This window comes from Ranitomeya variabilis, chromosome 1 (assembly GCF_051348905.1).
Source record: "Ranitomeya variabilis isolate aRanVar5 chromosome 1, aRanVar5.hap1, whole genome shotgun sequence".
NCBI lineage: Eukaryota > Metazoa > Chordata > Amphibia > Anura > Dendrobatidae > Ranitomeya > Ranitomeya variabilis.
In genome coordinates this window covers 240,186,871-240,211,341 of record NC_135232.1, presented here as the reverse complement: position 1 = coordinate 240,211,341, position 24,471 = coordinate 240,186,871, and the positions used below count along the sequence as shown (strand labels likewise).

Genomic DNA, 24,471 nt, shown 5'->3' with positions numbered 1-24,471 from the left:
AGCAAGGCCTTTTCTGCCTGAATCTCAAGATTGGGTTCCTCATAAAGTAAACCGAGCGCCAGAAAAAACGCATCAAGATCAGCCAATGCCGGATCTCCTGGCGCCAGCGAAAAAGCCCAATCCTGAGGGTCGCCCCGTAAGAACGAAATAACAATTTTTACTTGCTGAGCAGAATCTCCTGATGAACAGGGTCTCAGGGACAAAAACAATTTACAATTATTCACGAAATTCCTAAACTTAAACCTGTCTCCGGAAAACAGTTCAGGAATCGGTATTTTAGGTTCTGACCTAGGATTTCTGATAACATAGTCTTGTATGCCCTGCACACGAGTAGCCAGCTGGTCCACACTTGTAATCAAGGTCTGGACATTCATGTCTGCAGCAAGCATAGCCACTCTGAGGTAAAGGGGAAGGAGAAAAAAAAAACTCAGAATCTTCTTTCTTATAATCCCTCTTCTGCAATGCATTAAACATTTAATACGGGCCTGGCAAACTGTTATGACCCCAATGGCGAGGGTCTCAGAGGAACGTGGAAGTCTGCAGAATACAAAAATCCAGCTCATAGGGCAGTGGTAACTGGGTTGACCATATATCTACTCCTAACGCCAACACTAGAAGTAGCCGGGGATCATTCCTACGTTGATTCTAGATGACACGCGCCAGCCGGAGAATCTAGCTACCCCTAGTAGAGGAAAACAAAGACCTTTCTTGCCTCCAGAGAAGGGGACCCCAAAGCTGGATAGAAGCCCCCCACAAATAATGACGGTGAGGTAAGAGGAAATGACAAACACAGAAATGAACCAGGTTTAGCACAGAGAGGCCCGCTTACTGATAGCAGAATAAAGAAAGGTAACTTATATGGTCAACAAAAACCCTATCAAAATCCACACTGGAAATTCAAGAACCCCCGAACCGTCTAACGGTCCGGGGGGAGAACACCAGCCCCCTAGAGCTTCCAGCAAAGGTCAGGATATAGATTTGGAACAAGCTGGACAAAAATACAAAACCAAAACAAATAGCAAAAAGCAAAAGGCAGACTTAGCTGATATAACTGGAACCAGGATCAGTAGACAAGAGCACAGCAGACTAGCTCTGATAACTACGTTGCCAGGCATTGAACTGAAGGTCCAGGGAGCTTATATAGCAACACCCCTAACTAACGACCCAGGTGCGGATAAAAGGAATGACAGAAAAACCAGAGTCAAAAAACTAGTAACCACTAGAGGGAGCAAAAAGCAAATTCACAACACAGTCAGAGCGGGAAGCAGACTGCAAGGGACCTGACAGACATCAGATGGTGAGTATGTACGGTTTGTTTTTTTTTACTTTTACACTGGTAACCACGGTAAACATCGGGTTACTAAGCGCGGCCCTGCGCTTAGTAACCCAATGTTTACCCTGGTTACCAGCGAACGCATCACTGGATCGCTGTCACACACAACGATCCAGCGATGACAGCGGGAGATCCAGCGACGAAAGAAAGTTTCAAACGATCTGCTACGACGTACGATTCTCAGCAGGGTCCCTGATCGCTGCTGCGTGTCAGACACTGCGATATCGTAACGATATCGCTAGAACGTCACGAATCGTACCGTCGTAGCGATCAAAATTGCACTGTGTGACAGTACCCTTAGGGTACCGTCACACAGTCACACTTTGATCGCTACGACGGTACGATTCGTGACGTTCCAGCGATATCCATACGATCTCGCTGTGTCTGACACACAGCAGCGATCAGGGATCCTGCTGAGAATCGTACGTCGTAGCAGATCGTATGGAACTTTCTTTCGTCGCTGGATCTCCCGCTGACATCGCTGGATCGTTGTGTGTGACAGCGATCCAGCGATGTGTTCGCTTGTAACCAGGGTAAACATCGGGTAACTAAGCGCAGGGCCGCGCTTAGTAACCCGATGTTTACCCTGGTTACCAGCGTAAACGTAAAAAAAAACCAAACAGTACATACTCACATTCCGGTGTCTGTCCTCCGGCGTCTCAGCTTCTCTGCACTGTGAGCGCCGGCCAGCCAGAAAGCGAGCACAGCGGTGACGTCTGACGTCAGACGTCACCGCTGTGCTTTCCGGCCGCTGTGCTTACACAGTGCAGAGAAGCTGAGACGCCGGAGGACAGACACCGGAATGTAAGTATGTACTGTTTGTTTTTTTTACGTTTACGCTGGTAACCAGGGTAAACATCGGGTTACTAAGCGCGGCCCTGCGCTTAGTTACCCGATGTTTACCCTGGTTACCCGGGGACTTCGGCATCGCTCCAGCGCCGTGATTGCAACGTGTGACCGCAGTCTACGACGCTGGAGCGATAATCATACGATCGCTGCGACGTCACGGATCGTGCCGTCGTAGCGATCAAAATGGTACTGTGTGACGGTACCCTAAGTCTTCCTCACAATAGACATCCTGCTTGGCACTGCTGGAGTCCTGGGCTTCATAAGGAGTTTCAATTAGTTTAGACCCTTCTCAGTTATACCTAATTTTCTCACATCCCATAGGTCAAGTGTGCAATTTTATTTCAAAGAGATAGCCAGCTCTTTCTCTTTGAAATTTTATGCACAAGAAAAGGGTGGGTGACTGCTTTTCTATGATAAAGTACATCAGTTATTGATGTGATTGTTTAACACCCTCAATTGAGCCAGACATCTAGCCAATACCTGAAGAAGAACCATCTGCCTCCATTTGAAATTAAAAGCATACAAAAATATAGAAGAGCTCTGGGTGCTCTGTAATGTTGTATAGAGCTCTAACCCAGCCATGTGTTTGAGGCTTTACACCATATACTTTCTTCTACATTGCTTTGTTAAACAATTCAAATTATGTTGCATTAAAACATATGTATTTTATCTTCAAAAGTGTTGTGTTGTGCATTTTATTACCACATCGGTTAAAATTAATTTATGTAATGCTTATTAGTGATAAATATAATAGCTCATCCATTATAATTATCACTAAATTAAGATTTATAGAAAATAGAATATTAGCACATTTTACAATTTGGAAAGTGAGTGTGCAAACATTTTATTTAATGATTTTAATACTTACTAGTAAAAACCTAATTGCTAGAAAAAGTATTCAATCTAATTTCACTGTGCATAAAAGTTTGTTGAATTAATTGTCTCTGGATTAATATTCTTTGATATAATATAATAGATGTTATTCTGCATTATAAATAGGGACGGGAAATGGAAGAACAATTAGAAAGAACATTAACAGATTAAATTTGTCTTTAAAATGGCTATTTTGAATTAAAATGTTGAGTCTTTAGTGCCTCATTCTCTTTAAGTTCATACTGTTCTGTATAACCTGTAAGTTGCACAGAGGTGTAATAAAACGCTAATAAATTTTTGCTGGTCTGTAAATCCCTATGTGTTAGTTAGGTTACATATGAGTCTATCAGAAAATGTTAATGGTGACCAGCAATTCATATCTCCATAGTGGATACATTGAAGTAGTGTTTCCCAAACTTCAGTCTTCACAGCCCCCAACAGATCATATTTTGAGGATTTCCTCAGTATTGCATATATGATGGAATTATGAACAATACATCAGAAATTGTGCAACACTAATAAAATCCTGAAAACATGATCTGTTAGGGGCCATGAGGACTGAGGTTTAGGAAACAGTGCATTGGATCAATGTGAATGTAAGTTACAACCTTTGATGTGGATTTCCACTGTTCTTACAGTCCTGATTTTGCCAGAACTGTCCTATTTCTGTAAATAAATACTGTAAATTTGAAAATATGTCCCTACCTAAGGGTAATTTATTGCCGCTAAACAGTAACCTTTTCCATCTAGCATGGAGCATTGACTTGGTGGTTCTAAAGGTGTTGATTAAAGGCTTTAATGGAATTTCTGGGTGTGAACATGTAACATGATGAATTTGCAAAACAGACCTAAAGACTATATTGGTCTTTGTTTTATGAATATGCTATGATCTTTTTAATACTTTTTCTGTTAAAGGGAATCTGTCAGCAAGTTTTTGCTATGTGATTTGAGCACAGCAGGAGATAGAGGCTGAGATGCAGAATTCTGGGAGGTTTGCGTTAGGTGTCGAATTCCCACCGCTGCACAGGGGGAATCTCGAACCATGTCCATTGCGGTCTCCCATTCTCCTCCATCCGCAGTGGAACCTGCTCAGCGGAGACATTGGTCCCAGCGTCTGGCTCAAGCTGATACTGTGCACTTGGGTACTGCTAGCTTTCCAGGCTCGGCTTTGTAGCCAGCACTGTTCAGCAGCGAGCAGGCATTTTAGGGACTGCTGAAAAGTCCTGTTTTTCCCACACTGAGCATGCCCATTGGAGGTCAGGGGTCACATGCTCAGGTCCTGTTGTGTTTCCTATTGGACCATGAGGAAGGTCCCCGGAGCGCTACTGCTGTAAAAGGTTTGCATGGCCGCTCGGCCATGCGCTAGTGTAAACTTATTTACTTGTGTGTGTGTGGATGAATGCCTGTCGATGGATGAAAGCTCCGAATCATTCCCATCCCTAGTGTTGTTGCCTGCTTGTGAATGGTAGAGCTACCTAGCGCCTGACAGTGCTATCCTGCACAATTGCACAAGATACTGAATCCAGTTATCAGCGACCGCCAGAGCGACGCCATGTGCAGATAGTGCGCTTTCTTGACCCTAGTTAGGGTGGTTAGTGGCGTCCGCCAGAGCGGTGCTGCACGCACTCCTCTGCGGTAAATATTTACTTTAGCTGTGTCCCTGGCACCGCAGAGCGCAAGAGATCTAGAGGGACTCTTACCCTGAGTCTTGGGGCAGAGTTCGGTGTCGCCTTGCTTGCGCTCTCTGTGTGGTATCGCGGCCCTGTGACTCAACAGGGTTTGCTTCCTTCATCCCGGGTGAAGTTATCCTGTGTGTACTCATATTATACCTCCATATTGCCAAGCAGCAGGTGTCTTAGCTGCACGGTGGACCCCGGATTGCCAACGCACCTTATGTCATCTCTAATTATTATTTGGTGTGTTCCTCTAGTCCTAACAGTGTGTTTTGTCAAAAGTGTGTGCTGTTGTTTACTAACTATGAAGGGTTAATCACTAAAAGATTAACTTTGCAGGATTAGTCCATCAAGTAAGCACCTAACTATCTATGGACTTTATAGATGGGGGCCTGGTGTGGGTGGGGTTAGCTTTCTCTGCTGTGCTTCAATCTAAATCTAAAAGCTCTGATTATATCAGAACGGCTGCACCCAGTAATGTAAGTGATACAATGTTGGATTCAGCTTCTCTTTGCTTACATCAGGCTGCTCTCAGATGAGGTTTCAAAAAACTGCTGACATATTCCCTTTAAGCACAGCATTTTCCTATTTTTCTATCCAGTGGTTTTCCTTTGCATACAAAAAATTAAGACTGCAGATTTGGTGCTTTGGCATCAACTCTATTCGCTTTCTCCAGTCTTTGTTAATATGTCTACAGTGGTGACATAATGTGACCGCTGCAGACAATTATTTGGCTGAGAGATTTGACTCCATCAAAATTTGAGCCCAAATGATTGGCTCCATTGGTCACGTGAAGCCATATTAACAAACAGTGGAGACAGCAGCATAGAGATTACTTTATATCACCAATCTTTGTTATTTTATGTGCAGGAAGACAATGGACAAAAAATAAATAAATAAAAAGGATATCGCTTTAAGGCCACGTTCATATATCCAGTATTTAGTCAGTATTTTACATCAGAATGTGTAAGCCAAACTCAGGAGTGGATCAATCAGAGGAAAAGTATGATAAAAACACGTCACCACTTCTGTATTTATCACCCAATCCTGGTTTTGGCTTACAAATACTGATTTAAAATACTGACCAAATACTGAACGAATGAATGTGGCCCAAAAGTGTCATCTATCACCACTTCAGCCACATCAGCAGAGAGCATAGGCAGTGGCATAGAGTTGGTGCTGGCGCGACTGTGGGCAAGGACAGTTAAATTTGATATTTTTGTATACAGGAAAACAAGTGATAAAAAATATTTTCGCAGATAATCCCTTCAAATATCCTTCACAGCCATCCTTCAGTCATAAGCTGCAATAATAATAAATACAAGCTATTCAAAGCTTATATCATATTCCTAAACAGATGCCTGTAGTAAATATAATGTGGAGTCCATCATCCTTTTGTTTCCATTAAAAATAAAAAATAAACTGTTTAGTATATATAACCAAACATCATCAGGATTTCCAGCAATGCACCTTCCCGTGTAACGGGCTGGACCAGGGCAGTAGTCATGGCCGGACACTCTGGTACATCAGTGCCCTGGTCTACCAATACATGAAAACATTGTCCATTACTTTGTGTAACTGTGGCTCCATTCTCTGCGCCATCAGGGTCACCTCTGTTTTACTGCAGGTACCCATCAGTAGATGTAATAAAGATCGAGACACTGTCCTATTCAACTTTCAAATCAACAACTTTACTGTTAGCTTTACACAGCACATGTAGACTCTTCACAGCAATTACAACAGGATCAGCATTACACATTTCCTCTTCTCTCCCTGCACCTTCCTTCCATTCACATAATGCATACCAGGGTCGGACCTTGCCGCACGGGTCCTCAGTGTCCTCCCAATTCAACTCAGCCATGGTTAGGCCTTCCTTACTCTGTTTCGCTCCAGACAAGAGAGTTTCCATTTCCAAAGCTAGTTGCCACCTGGCGAGTGACCTGCCCTTCAGCATTGTGCTCTGTGATGTCCCAGCGCTGTCCTGCTCCAAGCTTACTGCTTCTGGGATCTACCTCAGCCACCGCTTAACTTCAGCCCGGTACTGGGGACATCTGCCCAAGCTATAAGCTGCCACATTCTAGGGCTACCTGTGTCCGCATACTGTCTTCTTTCCTCCTTTCCTACTGCTGTGCTGGTCTCTGCTTTTCTGGCCTGATGCTGTGGATGGCTGGGTTCTCTCCTCTTGGTCAAACAACTTTGCATGGTAGCTGGGAACTTAAGACCATGTGGACTGTCTGAGCGCTCGAGCCCTTCTCCCTAGATTCAGGAAATGCTCCTTCTCTAAATGCAGCTGACCCCTCCTACCTTAACTAATAATATGTACACTGATCAACAACCATGCTAACCTAGGTGTGCCAAAATGCATCCATCTAGTGGCCAAACTTCAGCACTACACTGTCCCTATATAAAAGGCACACCAAATAGCAATATATATACATTTAGCAGATTAACAATATAACATTATATCTATATATATATCGTGAACAAGACATGGTAATGCACCTGTTCGTGTAACAGTACCATTATATAAAAGGTGGTAATACACTTAACCATGTAGCAATACCATTATATGTTAATCTATACACAAACACTGAAAATGTATTTTACCATACCCCCTACACCCTGACAGTTCTGGGTGTACAGTAAGTGTCATTATTGGTAGTTGGCATACATGGCCGTTCTCTTGGAGCAGCACACTCCTCAGCTCTGCTGTTTCTTCATTCCTCAGGGTTTGTGTGCACTATAGCTGGGGCTGAGAGTGGACTCACCAGGGTGCAGCTGCTGCTGAGTTCAGGTAGCATTATATAGATATTTCTGCAAATGCTGACAATTCACCTATCACTCTACCGATTAATTGACTCTATGAATTATTCAAAAACCATTATTACTCCCATTTTCTATTTGTATAGTGCACAGTAGTAGTTCTTTATATTTTATACACTTTTCTCCCCATCTCCAATACTGTGATGTATGTGGAAGTAGGTTGCGGGATGCAGTGACTCAAGAAAGGCAGAGCAAGGGTTAACAATTTACCATATATACTCGAGTATAAGCCGACCCGAGTATAAGCCGAGGCACCTAATTTTGCCATGAAAAACTGGGTAAGCTTATTGACTCGAGTATAAGCCGGGTATGTATTGTCCCCTCATCCCTGTCCTGCTATGTGTGGCTCCCCCATCTTGTCCTGCTCTGTGCACTCCCCCATACTGTTCTGCTCTGTGTGGCCTCCCCTGTTGTATTCATGGCTGCCCCAGTCCCCTTGTTGTATGCATGGCTACCTCCCACCCATCTTGCATGCATGGCTGGGCTCCCCAGTCCCATCCTTGTATGCATGGCTGGGCTCCCCCATCCCATCCTTGTATGCATGGCTGGGCTCCCCCATCCCATCCTTGTATGCATGGCTTGGCTCAGCTCCCCCCATCCTCCCCCGTCCTCCCCTGTCCTCCCCCGTCCTCACCTATCCTCCTCTGTCCTCCCCGTCATATTCACCCTCCTTGCGCCGTCGCTGCACGACCCTGCTTCTCCGTTGGCCTGGTGCAGCAGCACTTCCTGTGCTTAGTCGTCACGTGGTACCACTCATTAAGGACATGACATGCGCTCCACGCCTATGGGAGTGGAGTTGCATGCATATTCATTACCTTATTGAGTGGTACCACGTGACCCACTCAGCACAGGAAGTGCTGCAGCACCAAAGACAGCAAAGATGCATAGACGTTCAGAGACGGCGCGAGGAGGGTGAGTATTATGTCACAGCCGCCAGCTCCTGCCGCTGATTCGCTGCTCCCCTCCTCCTCCCCTGCTGGGTTTCTGGACAATGACTTGTGTATAAGCCGAGGGGGACGTTTTTAGCTCAAAAAAGTGCTGAAAATATCAGCTTATACAAGAGTTTATACGGTGATTGAACAGTAAAGATACTCCTCGCAGGGAGATGAACGGTTAAATTTCAAATGATAGGGAAATAAACAACAACAATGTGATAGCAGTGTTGGCCTAGGACAACTCATAAAGTCCGATGGCTTCTAGTACCACCTGTATGCGGACGACATTTAGATCTACCTCTCTGGCACAGATGTCTCTCTGCTGTCCAGAATCTCGGAGTGTCTATCAGCCATATCCTCCTTCTTCACCTCTCGCTTCCTAAAACTCAATGTAGACAAAACCGAACTCATCATCTTTCCCCCATCTTGCGTATCCCCTCTACCTGATCTGTCTATCATGGTAAATGGCATCACGCTCTCTCCCGCACCTGAAATCCGCTACCTCGGGGTAACTCTTGACTCTGCCCTGTCCTTCAAACCGCACATCCAAACTCTTGCCACCTCCTGTTGCCTCCAACTCAAAAATATTGCTAGAATCCGTCCCTTCCTCAGCCCACAATCTACTAAAACTCTTTGGTATGCCCTCATTATCTCGCGCCTCGATTACTGCAACACCCTCTTCTGTGGCCTCCCCGCTAACTCTCTTGCACCACTCCAGTCTGTTCTCAACTCTGCTGCCCGGCTAATCCACCTCTCTCCTTGCTACTCCCCTGTTACTCCTCTCTGAAAACCCTCCACTGGCTCCCAATTCCCCAACGAATCCAGTTAAAACTACTAACACTGATCTACAAAGCCATCCACAACCTGTTTCCTCCCTATATCTCTGAACTAATCTCCCAATATCTTACCCACGTAATCTTCGATCTTCCCACAACCTCGTACTCTCCTCCACACTTATTCATTCCTCACACAACCGCCTCCAAGATTTCTCCCGAATATCTCCCATCCTCTGGAATTCCATGCCTCAACATGTTCGATTATCCACCACCCTCGGATCCTTCAGACGGAACCTGAAAACCCATCTCTTCAGGAAAGCCTACAACCTGCAATAACTATTCTGCTGCCTCACCACCACCCAAGCTGCCACCTCACCACCACCCGAGCTGCCGCTTCATCCACCACCAGAGCTGCCGCACCCTCAACCTTCTGTCTCTTCCTTATTATCCCGTAGAATGTAAGTCTGTAAAGACAGGGTCCTCTCCCCTCTGTACCAGTCAGTCATTGTAAATTTGTTTACTGTAAACGATATATATTACCCTGTACATAACCCCTTTCTCATGTATAGCACCATGGAATTAATGGTGCTATATAAATAAATAATAATAATAAGTCCACTCAATAAACTTATCATGTTTGTGGCTTCCTCGCCTGCAGATGATATGGTGAGGGTTGTAGTCCCAGCAACGGCCGGTGCAATGTCCTCAGAGGAGATTCCACAGCTTACGGTATGTCTTCTGGCAGCAACTGGTGGTTTCTGGTTTTACCCGTTGAGCCCCTAGTCCATAAACTTGTGCAGCTAAAGTTAAGGGAGCTGTGTACAGTCTATTGTCAAGGGAAGTCTGCGGTGTGCTGTCCGGCAAAAAGAGCCACAACAACCAGTCCTGCACACAGCCCCTGTTCCTGTGTCTGCACGTCATACTGAGCTTAGCTGGGCCTATGGTCCTTCCTCTTCTGCTGGCCTCAGTGGCGTGCTCGTGTGTAGCCGACCTTGATATGTTGCAGGGCTTCTGCCTGTCTCTGCGCACGCTTTTTTGTTTGCCATGCCCCCTGCTTCCGGGTGCAAGAGATCTTTCAGTTCCCTATTCTTTCCCCCGGACAACCTGGGACGCAGCCTCGACAGTTCTGAACCCGGCACAGTACAGGTGCCCGCAGCCCCATCTTCCTCCTTACATATGCTCTGATCTTCTGTCTCTAGGCTACCATATACCTTAAAATGGCAGATGTGTTCTCTACCACAGTTGTTATGTTGGTCTCTCCTGATTGGCTGTGCTACATCTTGTAATGTGATAGCAGTAAGGCACTAAGGGGAAGTTCATGTGATCGCAACTGAGATCATGTGATCCTTCTATGGCCTATGCAGTCTTCTGCAGTGTGTAAAATGGCAGCGCGCATTTCATAGTATCAAATCGTGAATTGTTCAAATTTATTGGGATTTATGAATATCATAAAATTTTATATAAACTCGATTAGCATCCAATCTCTACCACTGAGGCTGCATTGTGACAGCCTGTTCATGACTGCTCAATTAGTATTAGTATTATTATTATTTATTTATGTAGCACCATTGATTACATGGTGCTGTACATGAGAAGGGGTTACATACAAGTTACAGATATCACTTACAGTAAGCAAACTAACAATGACAGACTGATACAGAGGGACGAGGACCCTGCCCTTGTGGGCTTACATTCTACAGGATGGTGGGGATGGAGACAATAGGTTGCGGGTAGTAGGAGCACCGGTGTTGGTGAGGCGGTAGCTTCAGTAGTGGTGAGGACCATTGGTCAACTACATGTCAGCAGACCAGTGTCCGTTTAGGTTCTTTTTCAGACAGGCCGACCACACATCAATGCATACAGAGCTATCATTATTATAGTGGTTCTGTGTGCATAGAACATCATTGTTTTAGCAGCATATGCCTTATATAAATAGAATTTTATGCTGCCGAAAGCAATGATAGTTAAACAAACTTAAAAATCATTTCACCCTGTAAGCAAGCAGTTTGCTCGTTTTCCAGTGGCTGGCTTGTTTAGAGATGCCGATAATGGGGAAATGAGCATTCCTAGAAATATTCTTTTCTGATTACATCTCAGTGTAATTGGGTCCTAAAGGAGTATTTTTGTCCCTGTGAAGTACTAATGTGGTAAAGTTTCCAAAGTGTTCGGCTTTCTGAATGTGAAACAGTATCCCACTTATCACATACACCAAACTAGCCGTATTGCTTAGTGGAAAAAAATAAATTGATGCATGGAAAGCTGTTCTGTTTTCTGAGACAGCCAACATGTGAACAACATTAAATTCTTTTGGGAGCATTTCAAATTATTTCCTTCTACTTACTTGAAACATATTTTTCGTTCTCAAAACTTAGAATGTTCTTTCTTTTCCGACCAGAAAAGCAACATAATCTTTGAATGCTCTACAGCTACCAGCAGACGGAGGCTAAAAGTAGTCAAGGTACACATTCAGAATATTAGTTATTCCCCTATTTCACCTTTGACCTACTTTGAAGATCTTGCAGTAAGTTCATCTTCTCCAAAACTCTAAGAATGAAAAAAACAACATTATTTTGGAGTAGTGGTTAATGCTATCCTACTGTCAGTGACAGCATGTCAACAAACCAATGCAATATAACTTGAGCACTTGGTACTCCACCACTCCCAACTTTACATTCTCTATTATAAATGTATCTAACCCATAAAATGAATATTCTATTTGTACATCAAGAACATGAGTATCCAAAAAGTGATTTCAAATGCCTTAAAGGATTTTTTTGCTTTAAGCCTTTTATGACCTATGACGTATAGGTATGTCATAGGTTGCCTCCTTCTTTTTGATGCTGGATCTGGCAATGTGCCTGGACCTTTTCCTGCACATTTCAGCTGATCCCATCAGCTGACATGTGCCCCTTACAACCGTGGGTGGAATCTCTGACAGCAGAATTTAACATGATCACTCCAGAAGCGCGCATTAGCTCGACCCATCAGTGTCCATGTCACATGGCCGCGGTTGCCAATGAGTTGGCATGACAACCTGGTAGAGACCCCTGTGGTTGTTATTGCCGGATAGCTGAGAGCGGCGCCCTGTGGCTGGCACTCAGCAGATTTATATTTTATCTACATAGAGCAGGGGTTAAGCCCTCCTATGTGTCGCACAGGTGACCAGATGATCAGAGCTTGTAGTTTCCCATGGAGACTACTGAAGCCAGTAAAAAGTAAAAAACAAAAAAAAAAAATTAAATATGAAAGTTTAAATCACCCCCCTTTTGCTGCATTAAAAATAAATCCATTTAAAAAAAATACACATATTTGGTATTGCCGCTTTCAGAATATATAAAAATAATTAATCTGATCGGTATACAGCGTAATGAGAAAAAAATCAAAACGCCAGAATTACGTCTTTTTGGTCGCCACAACATTGCATTAAAATGCAATATCAGGAAATCAAAACATTGTATTTACCCCAAAATAGTATCAATAAAAATGTCAGCTAAGCATGCAGAAAATAAGACCTCACTAGTCTCAGATCATGAAAAATGGAGACACTATTTGTCTCGGAAAATGGTGACTTTTTTTTCTTTTTTACGTTTGTTTTATTTTTTTCACCACTTAAATAAAAAAGAACCTATACATGTTTTGTATATACAAACTTGTAATAACCTGGATAATTATAGTGCTTTGGAACAAAGCACTATACTGTTATTCCACCGTGGTAAACTTCTTCTTATTATTATAGTGCTTTGGAACAAAGCACTATACTGTTATTCCACCGTGGTAAACTTCTTCTTATTATTATAGTGCTTTGGAACAAAGCACTATACTGTTATTCCACCGTGGTAAACTTCTTCTTATTCTTATTATTCAGTCCGCACGTAATGCGGCCCGTACCGCTAAACTCACAGACTCCAGTGAGGTGTCATTTCGAAGCCAGCGTCCCCAAGAGGTGTGCTAAGTATTTTTCGTGCCGATCGGATTTGTAGTTTTTGCGCAATTTGTGTTTGAAAAAAGTCTTTCAATGCGTTTCAATGGAGAAATTTTCCTATACGTTTATAATGGGCTGGTTTCTGAGGCAATTTCTAAAAATAACTGCCACCTGGCTGATTAGCTCATTGATATGCGCAGTCAGACACAGTTACTATGCCAACGCCTATGAAATCTACATCAGCTCACCAGGTCACAAGTTTTGTCAGATAATATCAGCTCTTAAAGTGACAGTACAGCACAATTCCAAACCACTATCTGTAGTCTTATAATTATTAGATGGTGGCCCGATTCTAACTCATCGGGTATTCTAGAATATGCATGTCCACGTAGTATATTGCACAGCCACGCAGTATACAGTGCAGAGCAGCGCAGTACACAGCGCAGAGCCGCGCAGTACACAGCGCAGAGCCGCGCAGTACACAGCGCAGAGCCGCGCAGTACACAGCGCAGAGCCGCGCAGTACAAAGCGCAGAGTCGCGCAGTACACAGCGCAGAGCCGCGCAGTATAAAGCGCAGAGCCGTGCAGTACACAGCGCAGAGCCGCGCAGTAGACAGCGCAGAGCCGTGCAGTACAGAGCGCAGAGCCGCACAGTATAAAGCACAGAGCCGCGCAGTATACCGCGCAGAGCCGCGCAGTACACAGCGCAGAGCCGTGCAGTACACAGCGCAGAGCCGCGCAGTATAAAGCGCAGAGCCGTGCAGTACACAGCGCAGAGCCGCGCAGTACACAGCGCAAAGCCGCGCAGTATAAAGCGCAGAGCCGCGCAGTACACAGCGCAGAGCCGCGCAGTACACAGCGCAGAGCCGCGCAGTACACAGCGCAGAGCCGCGCAGTACACAGCGGAGAGCCGCGCAGTACACAGCGCAGAGCCGAGCAGTACACAGCGCAGAGCCGCGCAGTACACAGCGCAGAGCCGCGCAGTACACAGCGCAGAGCCGCGCAGTACACAGCGCAGAGCCGCGCAGTATACAGCGCAGAGCCGCGCAGTACACAGCGCAGAGCCGCACAGTACAGAGCGCAGAGCCGCACAGTATAAAGCACAGAGCCGCGCAGTACACAGCGCAGAGCCGCGCAGTACACAGCGCAGAGCCGCGCAATACACACTGCAGAGCCGCACAGTACACAGCACAGAGCCGCGCAGTACACAGCGCAGAGCCACCCAGTATATAGCGCAGAGCCGCGCAGTACGCAGCGTAGAGCCAAGCAGTATGCAGCGCAGAGCCGCGCAGTATACAGCGCTGAGCCGCGTAGTACAAAGCGCACAGCTGCGCAGTATACAGCGCAGATCCGCGCAGTATACAGCGCAGAGCCGCGCAGTATACAGCGCAGAACGCGCAGTACACAGTGCAGAGCCGCGCAGTACACAGCGCAGAGCCGTGCAGTACACAGCGCAGAGCCGCGCAGTACACAGCGCAGAGCCGCACAGTACACAGCGCAGAGCCACGCAGTATACAGCGCAGAGCCGCGTAGTATACAGCGCAGAGCCGCGTAGTATACAGCACAGAGCCACGCAGTATACAGCACAGAGCCACGCAGTATACAGCGCAGAGCCACGTAGTTATACTGCCCAGTCACGTAGTAAATTGTCCAGTCACATAGTATACTGCATATCCCTGTTAAAAAAAAAAAAAAAGAATTAAAATAAAAAAGTTACATACTCACCTCCTGGAGCGGTCGGTATCTGATGGTTGTTGCACCTCCTAGAGCGGCCGGTACACGATGCTTGTTGCACCTGGAGTGGCCGGTACCCGATGCTTGTTGCGCGCTCCGGTCCCAAGAGTGCATTGCGGTCTCACGAGATGATGACGTAGCGGTGTTGTGAGACAGAAAGACGGAAGTGCCCTTAGACAATTAGATAGTAGATTACCCCGCTCACCAATTCGGAACCCGAGAGGCCCGGCCCACCAAATCGGACCCCGAGGGGCCCGGCCCACCAAATCGGACCCAGAGTGACCCCGCCCCCTAAATCAGACCCAGAGTGACCCCGCCCACCAAATCGGACCCAGAGTGGCTCCGCCCACCAAATCGGACCCAGAGTGACCCCTTCCACCAAATCAGACCCAGAGTGACCCCTTCCACCAAATCGGACCCAGAGTGACCCCTTCCACCAAATCGGGCCCAGAGTGACCCCGCCCACCAAATCGGACCCAGAGTGACCCCACCCACCAAATCGGACCCTGAGGTGCCCAGCCCACCAAATCAGACCCTGAGGTGCCCAGCCCACCAAATCGGACCGAGTGACCCCACCCACCAAATTGGTCCCTAAGGTGCCCCGCCCACCAAATCGGACCCAGAGTGGCTCCGCCCACCGAATCGGACCCAGAGTGGCCGCGCCCACAGAATCGGACCAAAAGTGACCCCGCCCACCGAATCGGACCTAGATTTACCCCGCCCACAAAATCAGACCCAGATTGACCCAACCCACCAAATCGGACCGCCTGAGGGGCACCCAAGTGTCAAAGTCTTGCAGGGGCAGCCCGGGCACCATTCCAAAGCACTATCTGTAGTTCCTTCAGGAAATACCCATCTAGTTATACTGGCACGTCAGTTTTAGGGTTTAGTGAACATGGTAAAAAAATAAATAAAAATAGTGTCATATAAAAATAAAAAAGTAACGGCTTTGGGAAGAAAGTGGGCAAAAACCGGGAACTCAAAAACTGAAAAACCCAAAGGGGTAATATATATTTACATGATGCAAAATGTAAGTTTGCTACTGGAATCATATGAAAATTCTCATGATTTACTGTTATATGCTAGTTATGGCTTTTTTTAAATGACTCTCAAAGCATCCTCGTTATATGTCCAGTACTGGTGGTCACAGATGTTCAGTAGTTTAGTCTGGAACCCTCAATCTTCCTGGGCACAGATATTGATTCAGACAGGCCAGCCATCTTTTTCTCACCTGGTCAACCAGAGCCTGCAAAGGTACTAGACATCATTCATTTCCCCAAGAGATCATGTACACTATAAACAGATAGCCTGCTACCGTATACTTAAGTAGTGGAGTCACTCACTATTTACATTTCTGCCGCTTAAAAAAGTGTACTTTCACAGAAGCTACAGTGGCACAGATAGAAGCAGTGTGCGTGGCAGCATTAACATCTCCCACAGTGTTCAGGATTCAGGACATCTTCAGAGGGAGCGGTGATGCAAGAAACTAGTAAGTAACTGCAGCGCTGCCCCCTGATAACATCCTGTTCCAGGAGGGGCAATGAACGCTGTGGGGAGTGAGTGCAGCTCCAGCCTCCTGTGACCTCACATTTGAGATTCCTCACAAATGAAAGGAAGTGCATTAAAAATAACATGTCAAAAATTAGATAGATAGGGAAAAGTGTCGGGCATTGTGTAATAAAGCAAGATACAAATATGGTTAGTGCATAAGGATAGGATTTTAGGTGCAAGACCACCCCTTTAATGTCAGCTGATGTAGGGATGTTTTATGTAGCATCTAGTTTTGTGCATTGTGGCATTCTACAATGAGTAGATACTCATTGCTCCGGCACCCTCCCTATGATGGAGGGGCCAGAAGTAGTAATCAGTGTGCTGCAATTGGTTAATTGGAATTTTCAAAAACTGCAAGCTGTCCCTTTAAGAGACTGGAGGTAAGCAGGTGCGTGTCCTAAGCATTCTCCCTGGAGGCCTGTTGGCAGGGTGCCAGGAAGTGGGGGAGAGAGCAGCAGGACACCGAGGGACAGACAGAGAGTGAGGATCCTGACAGGTACCTTGCAGAGGTATAGGGGCAGCCTCGGGAGCAGGAGCGGGTGAGGGACCAGAACCGGGTGCAGGGCCAGAATCGGGTGTAACAAATAGTTGTCCCCTGATGTAAATGAAAAGCTTCACCCACTTCTGATAGATATTATTCTCTAAATCCTATTAAAATCCCATAAAACCTACCATTTTAGAGGTCGAGTTTTTGACCAATATATCAATCACAATTTGTCCCTTATTAAAGTCTCTCACATCCAGCCCAATTTCCCAGATTCCAAAACAACATTTTCAAGAAATGTTTACTTGCCGCCTAATGTATCTTAATGATGTTTTAAATTCACTTCATTATTTGTCCACTCCTATTAGCCAAACATCTGAAACAGCCAACAGTTTCGCCAGAAAAGTGAGAGGTGAGGTAAGTAGCAGTTGTTTATTTTTTCTTCACATTTTAATGGTCTGAAAAATACAGATTTTTGTCAAATTCAAGTACAATTCAATTTCTCTTGAATAAATTCACCCATCTCCAATCTTCATAGAAAGCATCAAGAAGGCAATCATGAAAAATAAATAATAATTATCGTAGATCAGTGTAACCGCATATCTCAAAACTAGTCAGTTTTTTAGAGGAAAGAAAAACATAAATATTTAGGTAAATTTACAACATTCCTGTCCTGAATGTTGATCGAGATGATTTACACTGGAGATCAAGAGGGAAAAACTTTACAGCTCTTTACAGCAGACTGCATCATGCATTAAGTCTGTTCCTATAACCCATTTTCTTATCCTTTCCCATCACTTGATTGAATGCGGTGGACAAGTATTAATTATTTAATTTTGTAACTGTATATTTTGATAATGATCAACTAAATATTTGAAAAGCATTGTCAAAACTATATAGTTAATCCTTCAGTTAAGTACCGTAGATTTGTCAATTCCAGACATTCTCCTTTTGTATACTTGCTTATAAGTGCATAAAATAAAAAAATTATACTGTAAACTTCTTTATGGATTTCACCAGCATTTTATTGAATCTTCGCTGTGGCCAGATGGTGGATGTGAGTCAATAGGAAAATATGAAACGGTCTATAGGCTGTATATTCTTTTTTTTTGTACCAGACAGCTTTTTCTGGATCTGATTTTCATCCATTTTTGGTTTGTGTGTCCATATTGTACCATCAGTGTGACATATGTTTTTATGAAATGAAAAAACAGAATACCATAAGTACTCTCCTTTTTTGACAGACCCCTTTACATGAATGGGTGAGTTTCCTCCACAAATTGAATCAAAAATAAACATGGGCCACAAAGAAAATTTAATATAAAAAGGCCCGTAATGAAAAGTTCACGTGAACATAAGTTATAATGGGTACATGTAGTAGAAAAACTGGTGTCATCTGCAACTTGAAGTATGAGTTTCCTAGTGCAAATCTAATAGATAACAGGCATTAGGTGTCCCAGATTTTATTTTTGCCTCTACACCCCTTTTATCTGTGCCCATGAGCTTGAATCCTGCTTATGATTTCAAGATAATTGCGAGTAGATCACTCTGAGTCAGTGGTGCTAGTAGGGTCCTACGGCCGGGGTCACACTTGCAAGTGCAGTTCAAGAAACTCACTCCTCATTAACCAGCACTGCCGCTGGCACTCGGGTCCAGAGCGTTCAGCTGCATAGAAATACATGCACACTCTCCAGTCCCGAGTGCCGGTGGCAGTGCCGGGTATTGAGGCGAGAGACTAGTGCGAGTTTCTCGCATTGCACTCGCAAGTGTGACCCCAGCCTACCCCTTATAGCAGCTATACAGAACCAGACACCACTGTGGTCCCGCCGGATTACCCCTTTGTTTATCACGTACACCTCTCCTACATGCTGCCTGTTTATCTAAAGAAGGTCTTAGGGTACTGTCACACAGTACCATTTTGATCGCTACGACGGCACGATCCGTGACGTCGCAGCGATCGTATGATTATCGCTCCAGCGTCGTAGACTGCGGTCACACGTTGCAATCACGGCGCTGGAGCGATGCCGAAGTCCCCGGTAACCAGGGTAAACATCGGGTAACTAAGCGCAGGGCCGCGCTTAGTAACCCGATGTTTACCCTGGTTACCAGCGTAAACGTAAAAAAAACAAACAGTACATACTTACATTCCGGTGTCTGTCCCCGGCGTTCTGCTTCTCTAGTCTCCACTGTGTAAGCGCCATAGCCGGAAAGCACAGCGGTGACGTCAGACGTCACCGCTGTGCTCGCTTTCCGGCCGGCAGACGCTCACACAGTGGAGAGAAGCTGAGACGCTGGAGGACAGACACCGGAATGTAAGTATGTACTGTTTGTTTTTTTACGTTTACGCTGGTAACCACGGTAAACATCGGGTTACTAAGCGCGGCCCTGCGCTTAGTTACCCGATGTTTACCCTGGTTACAAGCGAAGACATCGCTGGATCGCTGTCACACACAACGATCCAGCGATGTCAGCGGGTGATCAAGCGACGAAAGAAAGTTCCACACGATCTGCTACGACGTACGATTCTCAGCAGGATCCCTGATCGCTGCTGCGTGTCAGACACTGCGATATCGTAACGATATCGCTAGAACGTCACGAATCGTACCGTCGTAGCGATCAAAATGGTACTGTGTGACAGTACCCTTAGGTTGTTGACTGAAATGTCACCTCTATTTCATTACTGAATGCCTAATTCTTTAGAGCTGTGATTTATACTTTTTATCTGAGATCTGAGTACAAAACTAGAAATACAGAACTGGGCAGAGATAACTAAGGTTATAAGGTTTTTGTTTTGCTTTTGTGACTGTTTGATAAGGAACCCTTTCTAATCTGACACTTATTTGTGTATTTCTGTGTTACAGGGCTAAAGTCACTGAAGGTGTTAATTTATTCGGCATCCGGGGCAGTTCACATTTATGGGATGTGAAGGAGAGTATGGATTTTCCAGGCAAATTGTCACCGGTTATCATTGATTGTCAGAGGAAATATTCTATCCCTGATACAAGGTAACACATTTCTACAATGCTGAAAGTATTACTAGATAGTCTGCTGGGTAACGGTCTCTTTTACTGCTGAATTACTCAATTGAAATCAAAATTACTTTGATGGTATTGGCTTTTCCTGAAAAGTAACGGCATCACCATGGCTTTCATTTATGCCAAGTAGTTCCTTTACAATTAGAACCTACAGTACAAGGCTGCTATTTGACATACTGTATATCCATGGGTTATTTTACATGAATGACCTCCATGCAGCTCACTGTACATAATGCAATCCTTCAAGCAGTTAAGGGTTTTCTGTGTTTTTTTATTCTGCAATATATGACATCTTTTCTGCTGTTTGGCCAGATGTTCAATACAAATTTAGAGCAAGCAATAAGAATAAATTTTAGTGATTTGATGTTGGACGAGTTCATATCGCAAAGCACAATGCTGTAGATATATTATTTTTTAAGGCATTTTTTACAAGCTCCTCAGCAGAACTGCAAAAGCTCTGGTAAAAAAAAGTCACTAGACTAGAGATTGACAAATTGCAGTCATTAACCAAATAGTATGTGATTTTAATGCTTTTTGGCGCTCATATTCTAATTCTGTGAAATTACAGCAATTGAAAAGCCTAAGGCTATGCTCACACGTTGCGGTTTTCTCTGTCTTTTTTATGCATTTGTTTATTGCAAATTTTCAGCTGCGTTTTATAGTACCAGCGAAGTCTTAGAGATCTCAGAAATCTGATGCAGACACCTTGGTTGTTTTATCCTTAGTATTTTGTGCAATATCTTGTTTTTTCCCAAATGCAGCATATCACTTCTTTCAGTATTTTTTCAGTGTTTTTCACTCATTGAAAGCAATGGGGGTTGCAAAAAATGCTGAAAAATTGCTGCAGAAGCGCAGTTATCCGTTTTTGCTGCATTTTTTGTGCCAAAACCTGATGAAGTAGAATCATATTTTTTTCTGCACTAAACTTTATCAGCATGCTCAAGAGACAAATGAACCGTGACAAAAATGCAGGTCAAAAAAATCACCAAAAATGTAGCAAAAACCACAAAAAAAAAAAGCAAAACCGGCTTTTTTGAAGTTTCTTACTGCCAAGAGAGCAGGTTTTGCCTGCTGAAAACAATACATAAAAAATGCAGCGTGTGAACATAGCATTAAATAGCAATACCTCAGCTGCTGCTCTGTTGGTTAGATATACCAATGTCGATATATTCCAAAAGGAGAAATGCTGGTGTTCTGCGCTGCTGGGAAGCAATTCGCAGGTTTCAGAAAATAGAAATTGATTGTAGTTTATTTCCAACGCGTTTCTAAGTTGAATGGACTTTTTCTTCAGGGAAATCACAAGTATCCTTTGGTACTAATCAAAATCCTTAATTTATATTTGATTTGAAATAGGGACAAATTATTGGGTATGAAGGAGACCTAAAAGATCCAGAATTCATTGGTTTTCCACAATGGACCTTAATGCAAGTGCATATTAAGCAGCAAATACTGTTATTATTCCTGGACATGTATGATTAAATTGTTAACTATTCTTTGTATTAACTCATTATGTCAGATTGTATATGACGGATCGTGCCATCTACCTTAGCAGAGCAGTTGAGCTCAATGATTGGCTTCAGAATTGATGTGCGCTGTTGCTGTGGTTCACCCCCGCAGCCAACGCACAGAGACAGGAGCCAAGGTGGAGAACCGATGCTGGACCTAAAGCTGACTATCTAATTTGTATCTGATTTGCTATATTACATGAATGCTATCATTTATGGATCTTTTTTAAGTGGAAAATCCCTTTAATGAGCTGTCAAAGCAGAGGATTATTAAGCTCATGAATAGTAGCCCACCAGTAAAATTAATTCTGAGGGCTCATTCTACTTCTTGATACAAGTATTACTTGACCCTCCATAGTAAATACATGGCCAACACGTATATTTGAATTGAAAGATGATTGTGTTTGCTTGCAGCCACATCTAAACTGAAGGATATGGAGAATTAGGCAAAGAATTTGTAAACACTTAGAAAGGATAATAAACTTCTATACCATTTGATATAAATGTGTTATATATTAATAAATCCCAGTGCAAACAAATCAGGTGAGTGGAAACCACTCGCACGAACAGTAGAAACCAACCACCAGAGCTAGACCCAATTTCCAAGAAGAAAGTGGCACGGACATACGTATTTATCAAAATATTACTTTATTTTATTTGTAATGGCAACAACATATCATATGTGCACATGTTTGGAAAATATAATAAAATAATACATAAAATCACCAGTATATATAAAAACCTAAATAGGTATAAGGTACGCCATAAAAGGAAGGGTTAATATCAGGATTCCTTTTAAAAACCAATAAAAAGTAAAAGAATATGTGCCACAAGTGCCGAAAACATATATATATATATATATATATATATATATATATATATATATATATATATATATATATATATGATATAACAAATATATCTATATATAATAGGGATGTATAGGGTAAAAATCTATGAGGTAAATATGTATATATGGCCCACAATATGAGCAATTATTCTAATCATACATCATAGAAAGTGCAAGGTGCAATGTGCAATGAGGTGGCAAAAAAAGCCCAAAGTGCCAAATCTACAGCAAACTGTGTATGAACACAAGGTAATAGTGGGAGGAAAATAGCTAGGAATTCCTGTACCTTTACCGGCGATACCGAATCCAAACAATGCGCACCCCGACGCGCGTTTCGGATGTAAGATCCTTTGTCAGGGGGTGGCAGGTATAGAAATCAAGGAATCTATATACTGTGAATATATCCAGTATCGCCAGTATTTACCGGTATCGCCGGTAAAGGTACAGGAATTCCTAGCTATTTTCCTCCCACTATTACCTTCTGTTCATACACAGTTTGCTGTAGATTTGGCACTTTGGGCTTTTTTTGCCACCTCATTGCACATTGCACCTTGCACTTTCTATGATGTATGATTAGAATAATTGCTCATATTGTGGGCCATATATATATTTTTACCTCATAGATTTTTACCCTATACATCCCTATTATATATAGATATATTTGTTATATCTTATATATATATATATGTTTTCGGCACTTGTGGCACATATTCTTTTACTTTTTATTGGTTTTTAAAAGGAATCCTGATATTAACCCTTCCTTTTATGGTGTACCTTATACCTATTTAGGTTTTTATATATACTGGTGATTTTATGTATTATATTATTATATTTTCCAAACATGTGCACATATGATATGTTGTTACCATTACAAATAAAATAAAGTAATATTTTGATAAATACGTATGTCCGTGCCACTTTCTTCTTGGAAATTGGGTCTAGCTCTGGTGGTTGGTTTCTACAGGATATGGAGAATGTAGCTGGTGGGAATTGGTAGGTCTACGTTTACACCTAGAGGTAAAAAGTGGAGAGAAAGAAAAGAAGAGTCATCTACACATATTTAAGGAATTATTTTGCTCTTCTGTTCTTGTCTCAAACTGTTTCTGTGATGGGAGCCCTTTCAGGAGGCTTATGTCTGCCCTTGTTTAGAACTGGTGCTCACACAGTGGCAGGACACAGACAGTATCAGACCTGAAAGTGCAGCAGTATTGGTGGTTAAGGGGCCATTAAGGAGATGAAAATAAGGTAAAGGCGAGGCAGGTGATACCGGGTGGTACTGATTCTGTTTTGTCATCTCAGCCAGCCTATGATTCTATATAAAAATAAAGTTGGTATCTTTTTACCATTATCGTAAGTATCAGAATGCTATATCCTTCATCTGCCTGTGTATATTACAGTACATTGAGGGTATTGTGCCAAACACTGCTAATGTGGTGGACAGGAGGCCCGTTCCTGCACAAGGGTCCACTGGCAGATTTACCTGCTCCCTGTGGGTTAGTCCTAGCTACCCAGAAGTCCATCATTGTATTAGATAGTCTTTCCAAATCACTTCAGGAGCAGCTCAATTTTAAAATGAACATCGCATGCAAACTAAGATTCTCTGTACGCAACTCCTTTTGAAAGTAAAGGGATTAGGGAAGGAGCAACATGAGTTGTTAGAAGGCGCTTGCTGCACACAAATAAATATATACTAAGCATATACCAGTACAACTCAGTATAATAATACTATAAAAAAACAACATTTAGGGCTAAAATTTGGTTTGTTGGCAAAAATATCTAAATAGCTTTGCATTTAGTAGAATGTTGCACAAAAATAATAGCACTATCTTTTCACTTATACACACAATTGTACATATAACATTTAGGTAAAACTTTAGGTCTATTGAATGAAATGCAGGAAATTAGCAAAATAGCACAATGAAGACAAAAAAGGGTCGATAAAAACTGGTATTAAAATGCATTACATGAAGGGAGAGGGCATTTTCTTTGTTTGTTTCATTATTGAACTTTCATTTGTAATTTTTCATAATTTGTGGGACATTTAAACCAATATGTCTTTTTGCTATAGCTGATCTTTACCACTTAAAACAAAACTTCATTGTGAAAAAGTTATGTAAATGAAAATATG

At 43.3% G+C, this 24,471-nt stretch overlaps 1 protein-coding gene across 1 annotated transcript in view; it reads left to right on the top strand.

Moving 5' to 3' along the window:
* The window catches only part of LOC143812117 (transmembrane protein 132D-like), a 1,597,762-nt gene that overhangs the window by 722,417 nt on the left and 850,874 nt on the right, over positions 1 to 24,471 (top strand). The window contains exon 3 of the mRNA XM_077293277.1: positions 19,815 to 19,958. Within this exon, the coding sequence (XP_077149392.1) occupies positions 19,815 to 19,958 (144 nt within the window). The remainder of the gene's footprint in view (positions 1 to 19,814; positions 19,959 to 24,471) is intronic.